The sequence below is a fragment of the Melitaea cinxia genome, chromosome 30 (assembly GCF_905220565.1).
Source record: "Melitaea cinxia chromosome 30, ilMelCinx1.1, whole genome shotgun sequence".
In the NCBI taxonomy this organism is placed as follows: domain Eukaryota; kingdom Metazoa; phylum Arthropoda; class Insecta; order Lepidoptera; family Nymphalidae; genus Melitaea; species Melitaea cinxia.
In genome coordinates this window covers 1273530-1290959 of record NC_059423.1, presented here as the reverse complement: position 1 = coordinate 1290959, position 17430 = coordinate 1273530, and the positions used below count along the sequence as shown (strand labels likewise).

Here is a 17430-nt window from a genome sequence, read left to right as displayed (position 1 = left end):
TGATCAGACGGGCAGTACGCTTATATGCCATGCATTTTCGTATAGAAAAAATGAAACCCAGAGCGAAAACTCCAGTCACTTTATATTAACGTCATAACGTATTATCTAAGGAAAGTTTCACCTTTTATTTCCGTGTACAAATATCATATTTAACGGCATTGTAAATTTTTAGAGTAGTACTCTTTATGGGCAATAAAATGAGGTTATGTCTTTTGAAGTCATAGAAATGTCTGTTAACCTATTTTAGGAATTTATGTGTTTAGGAAATATTTAGGTCTCTCAGAAGCTTGAAGCGTTTCCTAGACTATTTGGTATGTTTCTGTACTATTTTATTGGCACGGTTTTCTCTTGCTTTATTTTTATAGCTCTGCATTCAGATGTAATGGTGTTAAATCTTGTAATATTTGAACAAAAAGATAGCGAGAAAGGAGCGTTCTAAACATTAAAATTTCACACGTAAATGAGGCTTAGGCGATATTTTTTTATGCCATTATGATGGCAAACAAGCACGTGATCCACCTAATGGTAAGTGGTAACTGTAGCTTATGGACGCCTACAAGATGGGAGTACCACAAGCGTTGCCGGCCCTGCTCCTTTACTTAGGTATATTATTAAGGTGTGATCCTCTGTCTGTCCACCAATAGCCATTGAAGCAGACGTGTCCTGGAGTGGTGACCGCGTGTTGGCAAACGCAGTGTGGGACGTAATCCGACCCGCTGGATCGACGATCTACGTAAGATCGCTGGTGGAAGCTGGATGCGGACTGCGGAGAATGGAAAAGTTTGGCTCGAACTTGGGGAGGCCTACGTCCAGAAGTGGACTTTGATAGGCTGAAGCCAGCGATCCCTCTATCAAGCCCAGTAGAGCTATTCCAAATTACAAGCCAGATATTTACTACTGTGCCTTACCTCAACATAGACTAATGGCAAAAAATACATAACTGTTATGTATTTCAATATTTGTGACCGTAATATTACTAGTACCGTTAAATTACACATCATTCTTTATTAGTGACCTGTACACAAATTGGGCTAGGTCACTGATGGTGATATGAGACATGGATGGCGACTGTTGAATTCCTATGGCAAAATTTTAATACTCGTTCTGACCAGTTTTGGAATGGTCTAGAAAACGAAACTGCAGGAAAATTTCAAGTTGAATTTTATAATTATACAGCTTACGAGTTTTACCACAAATTATGTGGTGAATTTTTAAGCAACTTTTTTTAGCATCCTTGTCTTGCTAAGACAGATTTTAAAAACAGATCTGATGAAAATCCTTACTGAACTTTTAGGAGTATTTCATTTATATACATGACAACGTAAAGAAAATATTCTGCAAAATTAATCTATATTTATTAACCGATTCCACAAATAAGGAGGACATTATCAAATCCACTGTATTTTTTTGTGTTACCTAATAACTTTTTACTGCTTATTGGAGCTGATCCTAGAGAGGAGACCGCGCCTTGGCAAACGCAGTGTAGATAAGATTGCCGGTGTGGGCTGATTGAGGATTGCGGACAACCGGGATGTCTGGCGCGAACTTAGGGAGGCCTATGTCCAGCAGTAGACTGACTTGTTCGAGAGCTGATGCTTATAAATTAGCATCGGTCTTTTTATTTCACATCAAAGTCAAATATTTATAATAAAATAATACGGAGGTATTTTGTTTCCAGAAGATCTAAATTCTAGATTTTTTTTTCAATCAAAGACATTGGCAACCCTAGTCAAGACCCCATTACAAATTACAATTAAAGAAAGTCCAAGGTCATCTGGTCCTTATATAAAAAGCGGTATTCATTGTATGTTAAAATTTAATTCAATACAGTCGCAACAAGCTGGACTGAAATCTGACATACAAATTGTCTGTTTTCTATACAAATAAATATAATTGGAGTGTCTGTTTGTAATATTAAAATAACCGCTTTTGACTAAATGCATATTGATGTATTAAAGGGTGCATATACTAAAATAACATTTTTTACAATTTTTGTCTGTCTGTCTGTTTGTTCCGGCTAATCTCTGAAACGGCTAGACCGATTTTGACGGGACTTTTACTGGCAGATAGCTGATATAATAAAGAGTAACTTAGGCTACTTTTATTTTAGAAATTTGTTTATTTAATAACTCTGCGTACTGAAGGATAACTTTTTTGTTAAATTGCACGCGGATGAAGTCGCGGGCACAGCTAATCGGATATCGGAGTCGAGGCTTAGTCACATATCAATTTGACAAAAATGAATTTTATAATGAAGCCATGTAAATTACTATTTTTTTTTCTGTTTTAAATAATTATGTGAGTGTAGTGGTTACAGCGACCGATACATGTGCTTGCTGTCAGTTCAATGTCCGCACATGACAAATGTTTTAAGAGGGCATACAAAAGTTTGTGTATTTGGTCTGGTCCCTCGTCATTTATTGTGTTTCCGGAACCCAACATAGGAATCAAATCCTACAGTTGTTGAGTGTAAAATGTTTATTTATTATTTTGTAAAACATGTATTTTTTGTTATTGTTCATTTCCAGTATTAAAAGATGAACTATGAAATATGAATCAACATCAACAACTCTTCGGTAAGAGATGTAAGGACATATCCACCAGGCAATCATAAAACTAAAGACGTAGTAAATACTACAATATACTTAATACTTTATTCGCTTCAGCCTCTAATATCCCACTGCTGGACATAGTCCTCTTTGCCCATGTAGTAGAAGGATCAGAGCTTAATCCGCCACGCTGCTCCAATGCGGGTTGGCGGATAAACACTTTATTACTATATAATAAATTAAAAAATATATAAAACTACTAGAAAATAGTAATAGTAATAGTGAGTACAGTTAAAAATACTAACAATTAATAGGTTTTGAGAAGTAACGAATATAGAGATATGTTTGTACAATGACATGAGTGATCATACAGTGCATATGTGCTGCTACGGTTTAATTTTTTAATGGATGGTGTTGCATTCGAAGGGGTGAAAATTTTGCATGTACACGTATTAATCAGAATTCAAAGACTTTTAAGAGATCTGGTTTATTAAGTTTTTTAGATGGCCGACACGGGAGGATTCTCGTAACCATGGTTGCTATCTGCTGCGAACATGGTTGCCATCTGTTACTCCATGTGAGAAGAGAATAGGAAAAAGTTGTTTCATTATAATGAATAAAATTCGCGTAAACATTAGAAAAATATTAATAGTGGAAAAAAGTAATAACTACACAATTTTTTAAGCCCTTACCTAAGTCTGACGATAAAAATTAATAACTAATTACTGCAATGAAAATTGAATTTCTTAGTTCATTTTAATTGATTTTTCCTTGTACCTTAGGACATATTTCCCATGATTATATACAAAATACTATTCCACATTCACTGTCTATGTTTACAGCATGTTGACGGAACATGACCCTGCAAATAAGAAGCTTTTACTGTGGCTGAATGCAAACCAAAAAAATATGTAGTAACATATTTATACTTAGGTTTGCAGAACATCGAAAAAGTTTTTTATACCACAGGCAGGAAGGAAATGTATGGCTTGATGAGGATTGTTGAAAACAGGGATGTCTAGCCTAAACTTGGAGAGACCTATGTTAAGGCGTGGACTGCAATAGGCTGAATTGACTGACAGACTAAATATTTTACTGAAATTTTGCCAAATGATATACATATCATTCGGCATTTACCCAATACAGGCACTAATGTGCCTTCCTTAGGAAGGTTATAATTTTATCAGAAGCTTAAGCGCTGTTAATGTAGATTTATTTAGCACATGAATCATACAATCTCACACACAATATGTTACAAATAGAAAATAAAGCCTGCCTGGAGTCTTTAGTACACCTTAATAGCCAGTATATTCTTTTTCATTTTATTGTGACCAAGTTAGGGTTGCTGCATAACACTGGGTATATTACCTAAGTTTGTAATGTACCCTATGTTAACTTAAAGCCTAACATCAAGGCATCAGGCGGTGATAGATTAAGATGTCGCAATTTTTTAATGGACTTTTTTAATTCATGCTATTTTGAATTTTTGTTTTGTGTTAGTTTTTCGAAAATATGGATATATTTTTGTGTCAAAATAAATATTTTACTATCATGACGAGAAAATAAAACAATTATTCAAATTAAAAACTTCTGAAAAGATGAAGATGTTTATAAAAATATATATTAATGTGTCAATATAAGAAACAAACAGACAGATGCTACTTAACTTTAAGCATGCAACATCTTCCAAAAAAAAATAAGGTTCTGATGGGCAAAATGGGTTGTTTAAAACAACAATTTGTTTATATACAAACATTTTTTTAAAATAAATGTTACTTAAAACCTATTTATACTAATATAATAAGCTGATAAGAGTTTATTATAGGAACTACCAGTTCAAATGTTTTTTTTTTTGTTTGGATAGTCCATTAATGAGTCGGGCTATATATGTGTTCAGCTTCTAACTGCATCATTCAAATGGGGATTCTGTAGGTGTCATAGATCAAGTTCCACACCGAAAAAAAAATCCTTTTAAATATTACTTTGGCTTAATATTCGAGTTCCTCTGCTTACATACTTCTGCATAACCAGCGAATACAATTTTTCTTGGCTCTTACAAACATCGATAAAGTGAAATATAATATAAATACAAATTGCTGTATTAATAAATTATATTATAAAAAGAAGTCAATTTAGATTTTGGTCTCTATAAGAACATTAACTGCCACTTTCAATAATCTATCTAGCTCTGATTTTGCCTACTGGCTTGAAACTGGTCGTAAATACACTATAGTCACCCCATTGTGCCCTTCAGCTCCTCAAACACTCTTATTTTAATATACAATATTAGTTTAATATAAAAAAGGGTAAAAATCAAAAAGGGTTAAAAAAATAAAAAAGAAAGACGAACAACATACAGGCAACAATAAGACAGGCAGCTACTAGCCGCTCACATTCTGTCTGCAGAGCAGCCAGCCATCGGAGCACACGCCGAACACCTTCCTCATCATGGAACAATCGCACATTTTAATAAAACCGCCATTTGACTATTTAAATAATCATTCAACACTTTACACTTATATACAAATAATTTTAATTATTGCTTCAAATACACACAATCACTGCACATTTCCTTATAAACATTTTAAAACAATTTCGTAAGCGTATCGATTTCCATTCACGTTCTATTGGCACTGAAATGGGATTTTGGTGGCACAAAAAGTTTTCATTCCGTAATATTTTGCAACTTCACGCTCGAATAACACTGCAACTGAGGAAGAAGTAAAAAAAGACTAGCTGCATCAACAGATTTCGACACGAAAAATAATATTTACCGTGCTATATACGAAAATAGCTTGCCATAAGGACACACGCGTCGAATATGCAGACGTGAATTGAATATCTTCGTGTTTCGACGTCGTTCGATCGATTTTTAATGCTAATATCTAGCAAATTAATTCACGAAAAAGCTTTTTTCCAACGAAATTAACGCGAATCGTAACTCAGAGACTTAATTCGATTTGACAGCGCGCCCCTCCGTCCCGCTAGCAAATCTGCCCGAAAGCGGTCGATGGCGGTGTCGCCAGCGTAGATTTTTACCCACATTAAGTGAAGCTCACTTTTATATTGATTGGTTAAGTTACATTATTTAATTTTCGGTACTAAACAAAACAAATTGCGTTATTGATTTAGCAATATACGGATAGTCTCTAAGAGACCTTTAAAAATAAACAAAATAAGAAAGAGAAGCAATTTTTTTACACCGCATCGGTCATCATTTCCTCTTGGAACGGCTGACAATTGACGTTGATATAAAGATAGACAGAATAGATAGATATTCAAAAAGGTCTAATCGAATTTAAAACCTCCAACTTTTTTGGGAGTCGGTTAATAAATAAAAATCTTGCTTCTAATTAAGTCGGATTTTATTTTAATTAATTTATTTAATCTACCAGTGGCATATACATCGATACAGAGTAATTAATATAAATACAAAACAAAACTTAAATGTGCTGCCTTTAGGGTCACACGGCATTCATAACAATAATATGGATGTATAAATTAAAAAAAACTTTAATTTTCTTTTATTATTGAAGTAAAATTTCTTTACGCACGCTTGCGCGGGGAGTAAGCTGGTGAATACGCGACGAGTGTTAGAAAAAGTGTGATCGTGTAAAGCAAACGCAAGGTTAGAGGGAGATATAAGTTAATAAAGATAGAAAGAAAGAGAGTTACGTTTCGTAAATTTTACTTCAGTCGGTAAATGTGATCTAAAGCACTCGTTTCTTTTGTATTATATTGTTTCTTTTTTATTAGAATTTTTTTTATATAAAAAAAAAACTTCTTATAAATCGACAAGATAATCACTATTAGGGATAACTTAAGTACTTTTAAGCTAGTAGTTTTTTTTTCATATATAGAAAAAATACAGTGCCATTGATTTTGGAAAATCTCCTTTTTTTGAAGTCGGTTAAAAGTAAATAATATGTCAAGGGATTATTTATTCATTTTTTTTAAATATAAACAACAAAACAAGTAATGTAAAGGACGCACGAGTGTCTCGAGGCCTCGGCAGAGGAAATGAAATAATTAAAGAAAACAGGTTCGATATCCGTCGCCGTTCGAAAGCAAGCTAATTTGCAATCAATGACTTACCAATAATGTTGCCGTTAATAAATATTTCATTTGTTTATTGCGATTTAATTGATATAAATGTAGATAAAATTGTACTGGTTAAAAAATTATGCATACGCCAATTAAATAGTAACATAATTGAAGCATCATATATTTTTTATGATATATTTATGTAATAAAAAAATGAAGGTATTATGTATAGTGCCCCTTTAAATGTGCCTATCTTAGAAATATAAAGGTATTATAACAGTACATTTATAAAAACATAAATAATACATACTTAATTTTATATACAGCATTTCATACGCTTGATTAGTTTTAAATGACTGATTTTGTCGTGAATATGTCTCTCTGTTCATATAGAACTGTGGCGACATCTATCGCGCGAAATACGAACGACTACAAACTACGTAATTAGAGAAAAACTGACGTATGCTACATCGCGCTATCAGAGTTTTCAAAGTAAATAAGTATATATACAAGATCCCGACAACAACCTTTGGGGCGCAGTAGCCCGCCAGACTCAACCTCCGTCTGGTCGGAGGATCCTCCCTTTGCGATGGCGGACGAGGGACTCAACACCTTGTTCACACGCATCGCCAAACTGGTGACCCCGACGTGATCATCGGCGCAACCTTCATCGTCATCATCACTTCCTCAAGCTTTCGAGCAGCGAGTAGCATCCAGCATCTACGGCTTCAGCCAGCCAGTATTTACGGCTACTACGGGTATCCTGACTACCAGCATGCAGCGGACGCGCATTCCTGGTCATCGCCTACAGCCTTCTCAGCGACTTTGGCATAGCACACTGCACTTCGGCCGGTCAGCAAGCAGAGACGCACTTCTCTCCTGGTCGACGCAGCAGTCAGCCACTACGCAGCACTGCACCACTCCGACTCACTGGAGCATATGCAGCGTCACCGCAGACAGTTCCGACTCACCGTGAACTATGCGGCATCTGGTTCCGACTCACTGGAACACTCCACTGGCCCGGCAAGCATCACAAGATGAATGGACGACTTAACCTACTATCGACCTCCGGTCTCGGAGGGGAGTGATGTGGCGACATCTATCGCGCGAAATACGAACGACTACAAACTACGTAATTAGAGAAAAACTGACGTATGCTACATCGCGCTATCAGAGTTTTCAAAGTAAATAAGTATATATACAAGATCCCGACAACGACCTTTGGGGCGCAGTAGCCCGCCAGACTCAACCTCCGTCTGGTCGGAGGATCCTCCCTTTGCGATGGCGGACGAGGGACTCAACACCTTGTTCACACGCATCGCCAAAGAACTTATGCCAAAATTATATATTGTATCATGGGAGAAGTTGACTTATCATCCTTAATCCTTAACACATATTATACCATTTAAGATGTAAGTCTGAATTCATTTTTTTTCTTTTTTCCTTTTTTTATTATTAAACCCCTTGCATAAGTAAATTATGTAATAGATGCAACTTGTTAAAAATGTTTATTAAAATAAAGCTTATTATTATTATAATCAAACAATAAACAACACTATTTATTAAACAAAAAAACTATTTCTAATATAACAGTAAGACAAATACTAATGCATTTACGACAACTTTACAAAAATAATCAAAAATAAAATTTACAAAAATCTAAAAACGTAAGCGACAACCAATATTTGAAAGAGTTGTTGAGTTTTATCATTTATTTACATAAATGACGGAAACAGCCGTCTCGAATATCGAGAAAACTTTCAACATCGCTTCCTCTCTTGTTTTACAAAACGAACAAATAAAAGTATTCGGGTAACACGTAAAATACTTCGAATGTGAACATTTTACAATTAATGTGTTAAGGTTATGATTAATGTAAAAGAACAGAAATGGGAAAATGCGTTACGTTATTATTATTATTGAGATATTTAGAGGATTATTTTGAAAATTTACATTTGAATCGTAAAATATTTTGAATGTAGATTACTCGAGAAGTTTCTCTTGGAAGTCTCTAGAAACTAGGCATTTTTCCAAAATGTAAGGTAAACATATAACGGCCCCTAGTAGTAATTACTTGTGTGTCGGGGGTCCGGAAACAGAAACATAACACAAGCACAGACACCCAGACCAAAGAAAACATCTGTATGGCAAATAAAACGTTTGCCATGTGCGGCTAAACCCGCAGCCGCTAGCGAAACAGGCGCAAACAAAAACTCGGTACTCTTATATTTAATTTGAGGACCTAAGTATGATCGCAAATTTCATAAAGATCGGTTGAGCCGAAAAGAAAACAAATGAACTTACTTTCAATTTCATAATATTACTATCTTTTGCCCGCGGCTTCGGTCGGATTGATTTTTTTTTTAATATAAAGTATCGTATTTTACTTCTAATACCTCCAAGAATATGTGTACAAAGTTTCAAGATGATCGGTTAAGTTGTTTTCGCGTGAAAGCGTAACTAACGAACTTAAATTCACATTTATACAAAATATTAATAGGGATTAATCTGCTTTCAATTTTATAATATGATTATTATTTGCCTGTAACCTTTTCAGGTGTTTTCACGGGATAAGTTTGCTCTTTAAAGGTAAGTTTCAATGACGAATCTTCTTTATAATTATATAAAAAGACAAGTCCTGACTCACTCATCAACGCCCAGTCCAAACCCTTGGACCTAAAAAGCTGAAATTTTGCACAGAGTTTCCCTTTATGATGAGTACAAGGAATAAGGAATGATATTTCGAAATTCAAACCCTAAAGGCGTAAAATGGTGGTTCAAAATTTGTATGGCGAAACAATATTAAATAGATATTTCGATATCGAAACTTCGTAGGAGTACTCCCATAAATAAATAAGTAAATACGTCTGTCGTGATTATCAGCAAAATCAACCCCTTAGGGGATGAAATGGGGTAAATAAACCTAATAATCGACATGGGTGTCGTTATTTATGTTTTTTGGAACGTTGAATGGGAAAATGGTAGTTATTTCGAAGTGTAAGACGGCGGACATGATATAAAATTAATTTCAGCATAGATTAAAAAATAAAGTCTTTAACCCTTAGGTACTTCCTTAGGTAGGTTTTATTATTATTATTTTTTACATTATTTATTTGTCTAAATATATTGTATATGTTGAGGTAAAACTGTACACCTAAACTGTCTACATACCTATATACCATTTCCTTTACCCAACGGTTGCCTGGAAGAGATTGCTCATTAGCGATAAGGCCGCCTTTTGTACTTATCTCCTGTTTTTATTTTTGTATTTTTGCTCACTCTTGGTGTACAATAAAGAGTTTTTATTATTATTATTATTAGGTTTCCTGCACGAGCGCAGCCGCGGGCAAAAGCTAGTATTTTATATAATTATTAACGTATAAATTGTTAAATAAAATAAAAAATAACGATTACGTTTATCATAATAGAACACTATATTGTATCCATCGGTATGTTGATCACATATGCTTGACAAACGTTCGTAATGACGCAATTGTGTAATTGTCTGTGGGATGATTCTCGATGAGGATGCTTCAAGGTCGCGTGAATATGAACTTTGATGGCATATACTTAAGGACATATACTTATATTTCTTACATACAGTTATTTAGCGAACGAGTTAACTTTATTTATTTTTTTGGGTTATCTAATGTTCCATTAAATGCAGATGGTTACCATCTAATTGATTTCGAGTATAAAATAGGTATGTATTAGTTTTTTCTAGTTATAACAAGTCTTTTAAAAGGATGCAAACAAATAGCAAATCATAAAAGAAAAAACGAAGATGTTTTGGAAGAATAAGTATAATAATAGTTAGAAAGAAAAAGAATTCATTTTTTCAAGTAGGTTTAAAATCACTTTTGTATTGTCATTTTAGAAATTAAAATTATAATAATTGTTTTAATTAATTAATTCGTTGAGTGATGGACTGGCGAATTAAGCTCTGATCCTTGTCCTACACGAGGAAAGAGGCCTGTGCCCGGCAGTGGAAATTGGTGATGCCGTATATCATGCAATATCATATCAGCCTTTCGCAGTCTACTACTGGACATAGGCCTCCACAAATTCACGCTAAAAATGGCGTGAACTCGTGTGTTTTGCCCATAGTCACCACGCTGGGCAGGCGGGTTGATGACCGCAGGGCTGGCTTTATCGTACCGAAAACGCTGCTGCCCCTCTTCGGCCTGTGTATTTCAAAGCTATTCAACCAAAGTTGGATGGTTATCCCACCATCGGTCGGCTTTTTAAGTTCCAAGATAGTAGTGGAACTGTGTTATCCCTTGGTCGCCTCTTACGACACCCACATAAACGCACACTCTATAATAAAAACAATCTCGAACCTACAAAATACGCTGTAGCTATTAAACACTTTTTAATATAAAATTAATATTTCAATCAATTATATAAATTTAGAAGCATTAAGTAACAATTAAAGTTATCAAAATACGTAAATAATACACTGGACGAATACAAGTGATGGGCATTAAATGAAACTACATAATATACTCAAAATGAAACATCTAAAGTACTGCTGCTGGTTCTGGCTGACTGGTTCTTTGGCGCAGTTGGTAGTGACTATGCTGCAAGACGCTTTAGCTGTTTGGTTACGGTAGCAAAGAATATAGCCACCGAGTCTCTTCCCGTGGGTGTCGTTAGAGACGACTAAGGGATATCACAGTTCCACTACTACCTTGGAACTTAAAAAACCGACCGATGGCGGGATAACCGTCCAACTCCTTTGAAATACACAGGCCGAAGACGGCCAGCAGCGTCTTCGGTGCGACTTCGGTGGACTGTGATAGGCTAATGTGTGTATGTGTGTGTGTTGCATAACGTAGTTCGATTCCCGTCCTAAATATATTATTTATATACGTATTGTGTATTTAGTTTTAGAAGACTGTGTGTGTTAAATCTCTTTTACTGAAAAAAAGAAACTCGAAATATATGTGTAAACGTAATTTCGGGCAAGAACCAGTGTAAAATATGTGATACGTGACCGTCATCGTCAGCGCAATAGTCAGAGCAGTGACCGAATATATACAAATATTAATACATATGTAAATATTATACACAAACAAACAAAACCTTGACAAAATAAACGACAGCAAACTAAACTTGAACGTAAGATTAATCTTTTTTTATCATCAATTTGCCACCGGGTACACTTGTTAATTCCGAACCCACGCAGAGATACATCTCGAGATTTGTGAATTCATAAATTCTAAGACGCCCGTGACCTCAAAACAAGTCAAATATAACAGAGATGTTTAATGAAACAACTTTTTTCGGATTTTATCGCGGTTTATTATTATCTTTTGATTCCCGACGTTTCGGATACTTTACAGCAACCATGGTCACGGGGGGACTGAGGTGTCAGACGTCCCAACGTTACAAAGTTATTCGAAACTACCCGACATACATCAATATCTTATACAGTCCTATCTACGCAGAATGTGCTAATTGAGTCTTTAATCTGTGGTGAATTATGCTTGGTTTTTGATTTAATTATATTAATAATGGGGTCCCAAGCAGGTGGTAATTGCCAGCCATCTTCTCTATTGAAATTTGGATGTTTTTTAATTTCAATAGCCTCACGGATCATCCTTGGTTGGAATCGGTGTTCTTTTGCGAGGATCTGTGGTTTATCGAATCTAATATAATGGCTAGCTGTGTCTAGACTGTGTTCACAGATTGCGGACTTAGTATAGCGACGATGTTTTAAGTCAGCTATATGTTCTTTAACGCGAGTTTTAATCGATCGTTTTGTTTGTCCTATATAAGAGAGACCACAGTCACAATCAAGCTTGTATACTCCTGCATCTTGTAAGGGTATATGACACTTGACAGATGGTAAAAATTGACTTATCGTTTTTGGCGGCTTGAAAAAAGTTTTTATAGAAGCTCGCTTTAAGATGAAGCCAATCTTGTCAGTGACCCCTTTCATAAAAGGTAGCACAGCAGGTACTCGTTCGACGGTGGCTGGTTTCACACGTTCACTGCGATGAGGACGCGGTACCCGAAGCTTGTTGTCTCGCAGTACTTGCTTGACATGTTGAAGTTCGGTCTCCAAGTGTCGCTCATCGCAGATCCCTCGTGCTCTCTGAAACAAAGATTTACCCACGGTAGCTAACTGTGTTGGATGATGGTGTGATTCACCGTTTAAGTACCTATCCGTATGGGTATGCTTTCTATACACTGTATGGCTTAAGGTATTGTTGGGATTACGGATGACTAATACATCTAAGAAAGCTAAAGATTTATTTGCCTCTAACTCCATTGTGAATTGAATTTTGGAATTTATGGAGTTAAGATGGTGTAAGAATATGGATACTTTATCAGATGGTAATATTGTGAAAGTATCATCTACATACCGTTTGTAGAACCTGGGTGTTATGGGCGAGGTACGCAGTGCAGTCTCCTCGAAGTCCTCCATAAATATGTCGGCAACAACGGGGGATACTGGTGAACCCATCGCTACGCCATCTACTTGCTTGTAGAACTGATTATTCCACAACATGTAGCCAGATGTAAGGCAATGCTTGAGAAGGTCAGCATATTCTATCGGCATGTCATTTTCCTTCAACAACAACTTCGGGTACCGCGTCCTCATCGCAGTGAACGTGTGAAACCAGCCACCGTCGAACGAGTACCTGCTGTGCTACCTTTTATGAAAGGGGTCACTGACAAGATTGGCTTCATCTTAAAGCGAGCTTCTATAAAAACTTTTTTCAAGCCGCCAAAAACGATAAGTCAATTTTTACCATCTGTCAAGTGTCATATACCCTTACAAGATGCAGGAGTATACAAGCTTGATTGTGACTGTGGTCTCTCTTATATAGGACAAACAAAACGATCGATTAAAACTCGCGTTAAAGAACATATAGCTGACTTAAAACATCGTCGCTATACTAAGTCCGCAATCTGTGAACACAGTCTAGACACAGCTAGCCATTATATTAGATTCGATAAACCACAGATCCTCGCAAAAGAACACCGATTCCAACCAAGGATGATCCGTGAGGCTATTGAAATTAAAAAACATCCAAATTTCAATAGAGAAGATGGCTGGCAATTACCACCTGCTTGGGACCCCATTATTAATATAATTAAATCAAAAACCAAGCATAATTCACCACAGATTAAAGACTCAATTAGCACATTCTGCGTAGATAGGACTGTATAAGATATTGATGTATGTCGGGTAGTTTCGAATAACTTTGTAACGTTGGGACGTCTGACACCTCAGTCCCCCCCGTGACCATGGTTGCTGTAAAGTATCCGAAACGTCGGGAATCAAAAGATAATAATAAACCGCGATAAAATCCGAAAAAAGTTGTTTCATTAAATGAGTAAAATTCGCGTAAACATTAGAAAACAATATAACAGAGATGTGTTTATTTATAAACGCCAAAGGTCGATACACTTAACTTATTATAAGAAAACACATTTTTTTTTTAAAAGTAACTTCGGAGTTTCTTGCCGGATTCTTCTCTACAGAATCTACATTCTTCAATCATAATTAATTAATTAAATCGGTGATAAATATTAATTTTTGGATTTGGAACTGAATCATCCTGTATATATATATCCCAGCGCTAGTCAAAAGCCGTTTTCGGTGCGACAAAGCCAGCCCTGCGGTCACCAACCCGCCTGCCCAGCGTGGTGACTCTATGGGTGAAGCACATAAGTTCACGCCATTTTTTTTGGTGAACTTGTAGAGGCCTATATCCAGTAGTGCACTGCAAAATACTAATGTGACGATGATGTGATGAGTCAAAAGCTTTCTCTTTATATATATAGATGAAAAGTTGGAGCTGCATCCAGGGCCGTCTCAAACTAGGCTGGGGCCCTTGGGCACACACGAATTTGGGGCCCTTTTGGAAAGCAAAAAAAGCGAATTATAATAACATTGTTTTTATTGACCATTGATGTAATAGCGTAGTATATATGCCTTGTAAATATCTTCTGATAAGATTACTGATCTGTGAAAAAAGTGTAATGTGCCCGACAAAAATGTTTTGATAATAAATGTGTAAGAGAAATTGTCAGTCCTTCGGGGCCCCTTGAAGATTGGGGGATTTATGTACTATTACTAACAATCGCTCTTAGGTGTCTACGATAACAACCGGTAACAACGGTTTCACGCGCTTTCTGATGCACTATAAAGAGACCCACAAAGACATGTACAACCATAACAGAAACGACTGTTTCTACAGATATAGATATAGGATACTGCGAGCGGAAATCAAACTTAATCAAAAATCAATCATAATAATTGTGTTTGTGAGAAAAAAACCGACTTCAATTACATCGACAATTAATACAACGAAAAAAATAGTCAAGTAAATGAGCGTTATCAAAGACTCCTCAAAAGGTAGTTATCAAATCTCGAACAAATTCAAATGGGACTACAAGACAAGCATCTGCTTTCGATTAAAACAAGCATCATCAAAATCGATATACCCAGTGAAAAAGTAAATACGCATTATTAGATATAACTCGAAAACTACATGTCAGATTTCAATTAAATTGAAATGTGACCACATAACGCGAACCACCATTCGATTAAAATAATTGTGTTTGCTCGCAAACGAAAAAAAACCGACTTCAATTATATCGACGAGTAATACAACGTAGATAGACGTAAAAATAGTCAAGTAACTACGCGTTATCAAAGATTACTCAAAAAGTAGTTATCAGATCTCAATAAAATTTATATGTGACTACATGACAAACATCAGCTTTCGATTAAATTAAAAATTATTAAAATCGGTACATCCAGTAGAAAGTTATGCGGTATAATACAACGTAGGTCGACGAAAAAAGCGTCAAGTAAAAACGCATTATTAGATATACCTAACTCGAAAAGTAGTTGTTAGATCTCAAATAAATTTAAATGGGACTAATTGACACACACCACCTTTCCATTAAAAAAAAAATTGTCGAAATCGGTCCACATGGTCAAAAGTTCTGATGTAACATACGTTAAAAAAAAATACAATCGAATTGAGAACCTCCTCCTTTTTCGGAAGTCGGTTAAAAATCGGTTGAGTCACCGACCATACACGAGATTTTTATACACCAAAATTAGATAATGAAACTAATACTTGATACCACTAAACAAATTCAATGGTATACCGTTAACAGTCTTATAAAGACGTGTAATTTTAACTGTATGTCTATTACGTACATTTACCGTACATGACATCGCAAGTTCAATAATCATTGACACATAATTTACGCTCATTTAGTTAATTAAGACATTTATCAATTGGATAGCTCTGTCCGCCACTTTGTCCGAATGATGGATATTTACATGTTCAACGTGATTCTTTAAATTGGCATAACTTTTTTATTTATGATCCGATCGACATGAAACAAACACTAAATATTAAGTGAAGCTTACTACAATGTATTAGTGAAAATTACATCTAAATCGGATAAGCCGTTTCTGAGATTAGCATGCACAAACGCACAGACAAACAGATAAAAATTCTAACAATAATTTGGGTCCTATTTGCGTTGCATTATTTTTTTACATTTTTATTATATGAATTCATGATGACTAGTTGACTTAACGAACGTCATACCGACATATTTTTTTGTGAAGATATCGATTTTTTTTCTTGTACAAACCGTTTTCTGTAAATAATGTAATATTAATTGTTTTTTTTTTTTCTTAAACGAAAAAAAACGACGTCAATATTTATCGACGAATTTAGTACAATTGGAAATAGGTAGCTTACAATTAAGGATAACAAAAAAAACTCGTCAGATCTCGCTTATAATAAAAAATAATAATAATCAAAATCGATGCACCCGTAAATACAATAGATATTACCTAAAGTAAGACAAAAAAAAGTGTTTGTAGTTAAACTCCTCCGAAACGGCTTGACCGATTCTCATGAAATTCTGTGTGCATATCGGGTAAGTTCCCCTAAGTTATAAGGGGGGGGGGGGGGTTGAGAAGGTTAATAAAATATATGACAAAACAACGATTGCGGGGTCAGCTAGTTGTACATATATAAAAAAGGAAACATCATAGAACAAAGAAAACGCCATGCCATTCGTATTATTACAAGTATAGAATCGATACTCATGGAAATGCCGCATGAGGTATGTAATTGCTTGGAAGCGAAAAACCCAAAGATCCCTAACAACGATTAGAATCAAATGGGGTGGTGACAGAAGTTATAGGACAACGAAATATATTTTAAAGGTTTTTCAAACGACTTCAAAAAAAAGTCGTTCCCAGTTCGATTGTATTTTTTATGTGTATGGCGATTGTTTTTAACCGACTTCCAAAAAAGGAGGAGGTTCTCAATTCGACTGTATTTTTTTTTGAAGTAAAACTTCTTTACGCACGCTTGACTCGGGGAGTAAGCTGGTGAATGCGTGACGAGAGCGTGACGAGAGCGTTACGAAAAGTGTGAACGGGCGAGGCGAACGAAAATTGAGATTGAAGAAAAAGAGAGTTAAGAACGTTTCGTATATTAATGTAAGGACAATTAAAGAAGTTTTACTTCAGTCGTGTGGTCCAAAGCACTCTCTTTTTTGGTTATCGAAAGCTTGTACCTGTCGCGTGATCTTATTTAAATTTGACCGAGATTAGATCTTACATAACTTGTCGATGTAACTTCAACTTATCTTTTTTTCGTTTGCGATCAAACACATTTAATTATAGGAGACTAGTTTATTCATAATTTCATTACTAGTTCATAAATAATAATAATAATCATCATCATCATCATCATCATCACTTCAGCCTATCGCAGTCCACTGCTGGACATAGGTCTCCCAAAGTTCGCGCTAAACATTATGGCGCGAACTCATGTGT

General features: G+C 35.5%; 1 protein-coding gene across 1 annotated transcript; it reads right to left on the bottom strand.

The window, feature by feature from the left end:
- Positions 1 to 12396: 12396 nt before the first annotated feature.
- Positions 12397 to 13203, bottom strand: LOC123668061 (the record flags this gene model as incomplete). Its single annotated transcript, XM_045601855.1, has 2 exons — positions 12965 to 13203; positions 12397 to 12781 (listed from the first exon to the last, which is right to left on the bottom strand). Coding segments are annotated over exons 1-2 (624 nt in total), but the record flags the coding sequence as incomplete, so codon positions are not given.
- Positions 13204 to 17430: the final 4227 nt, after the last annotated feature.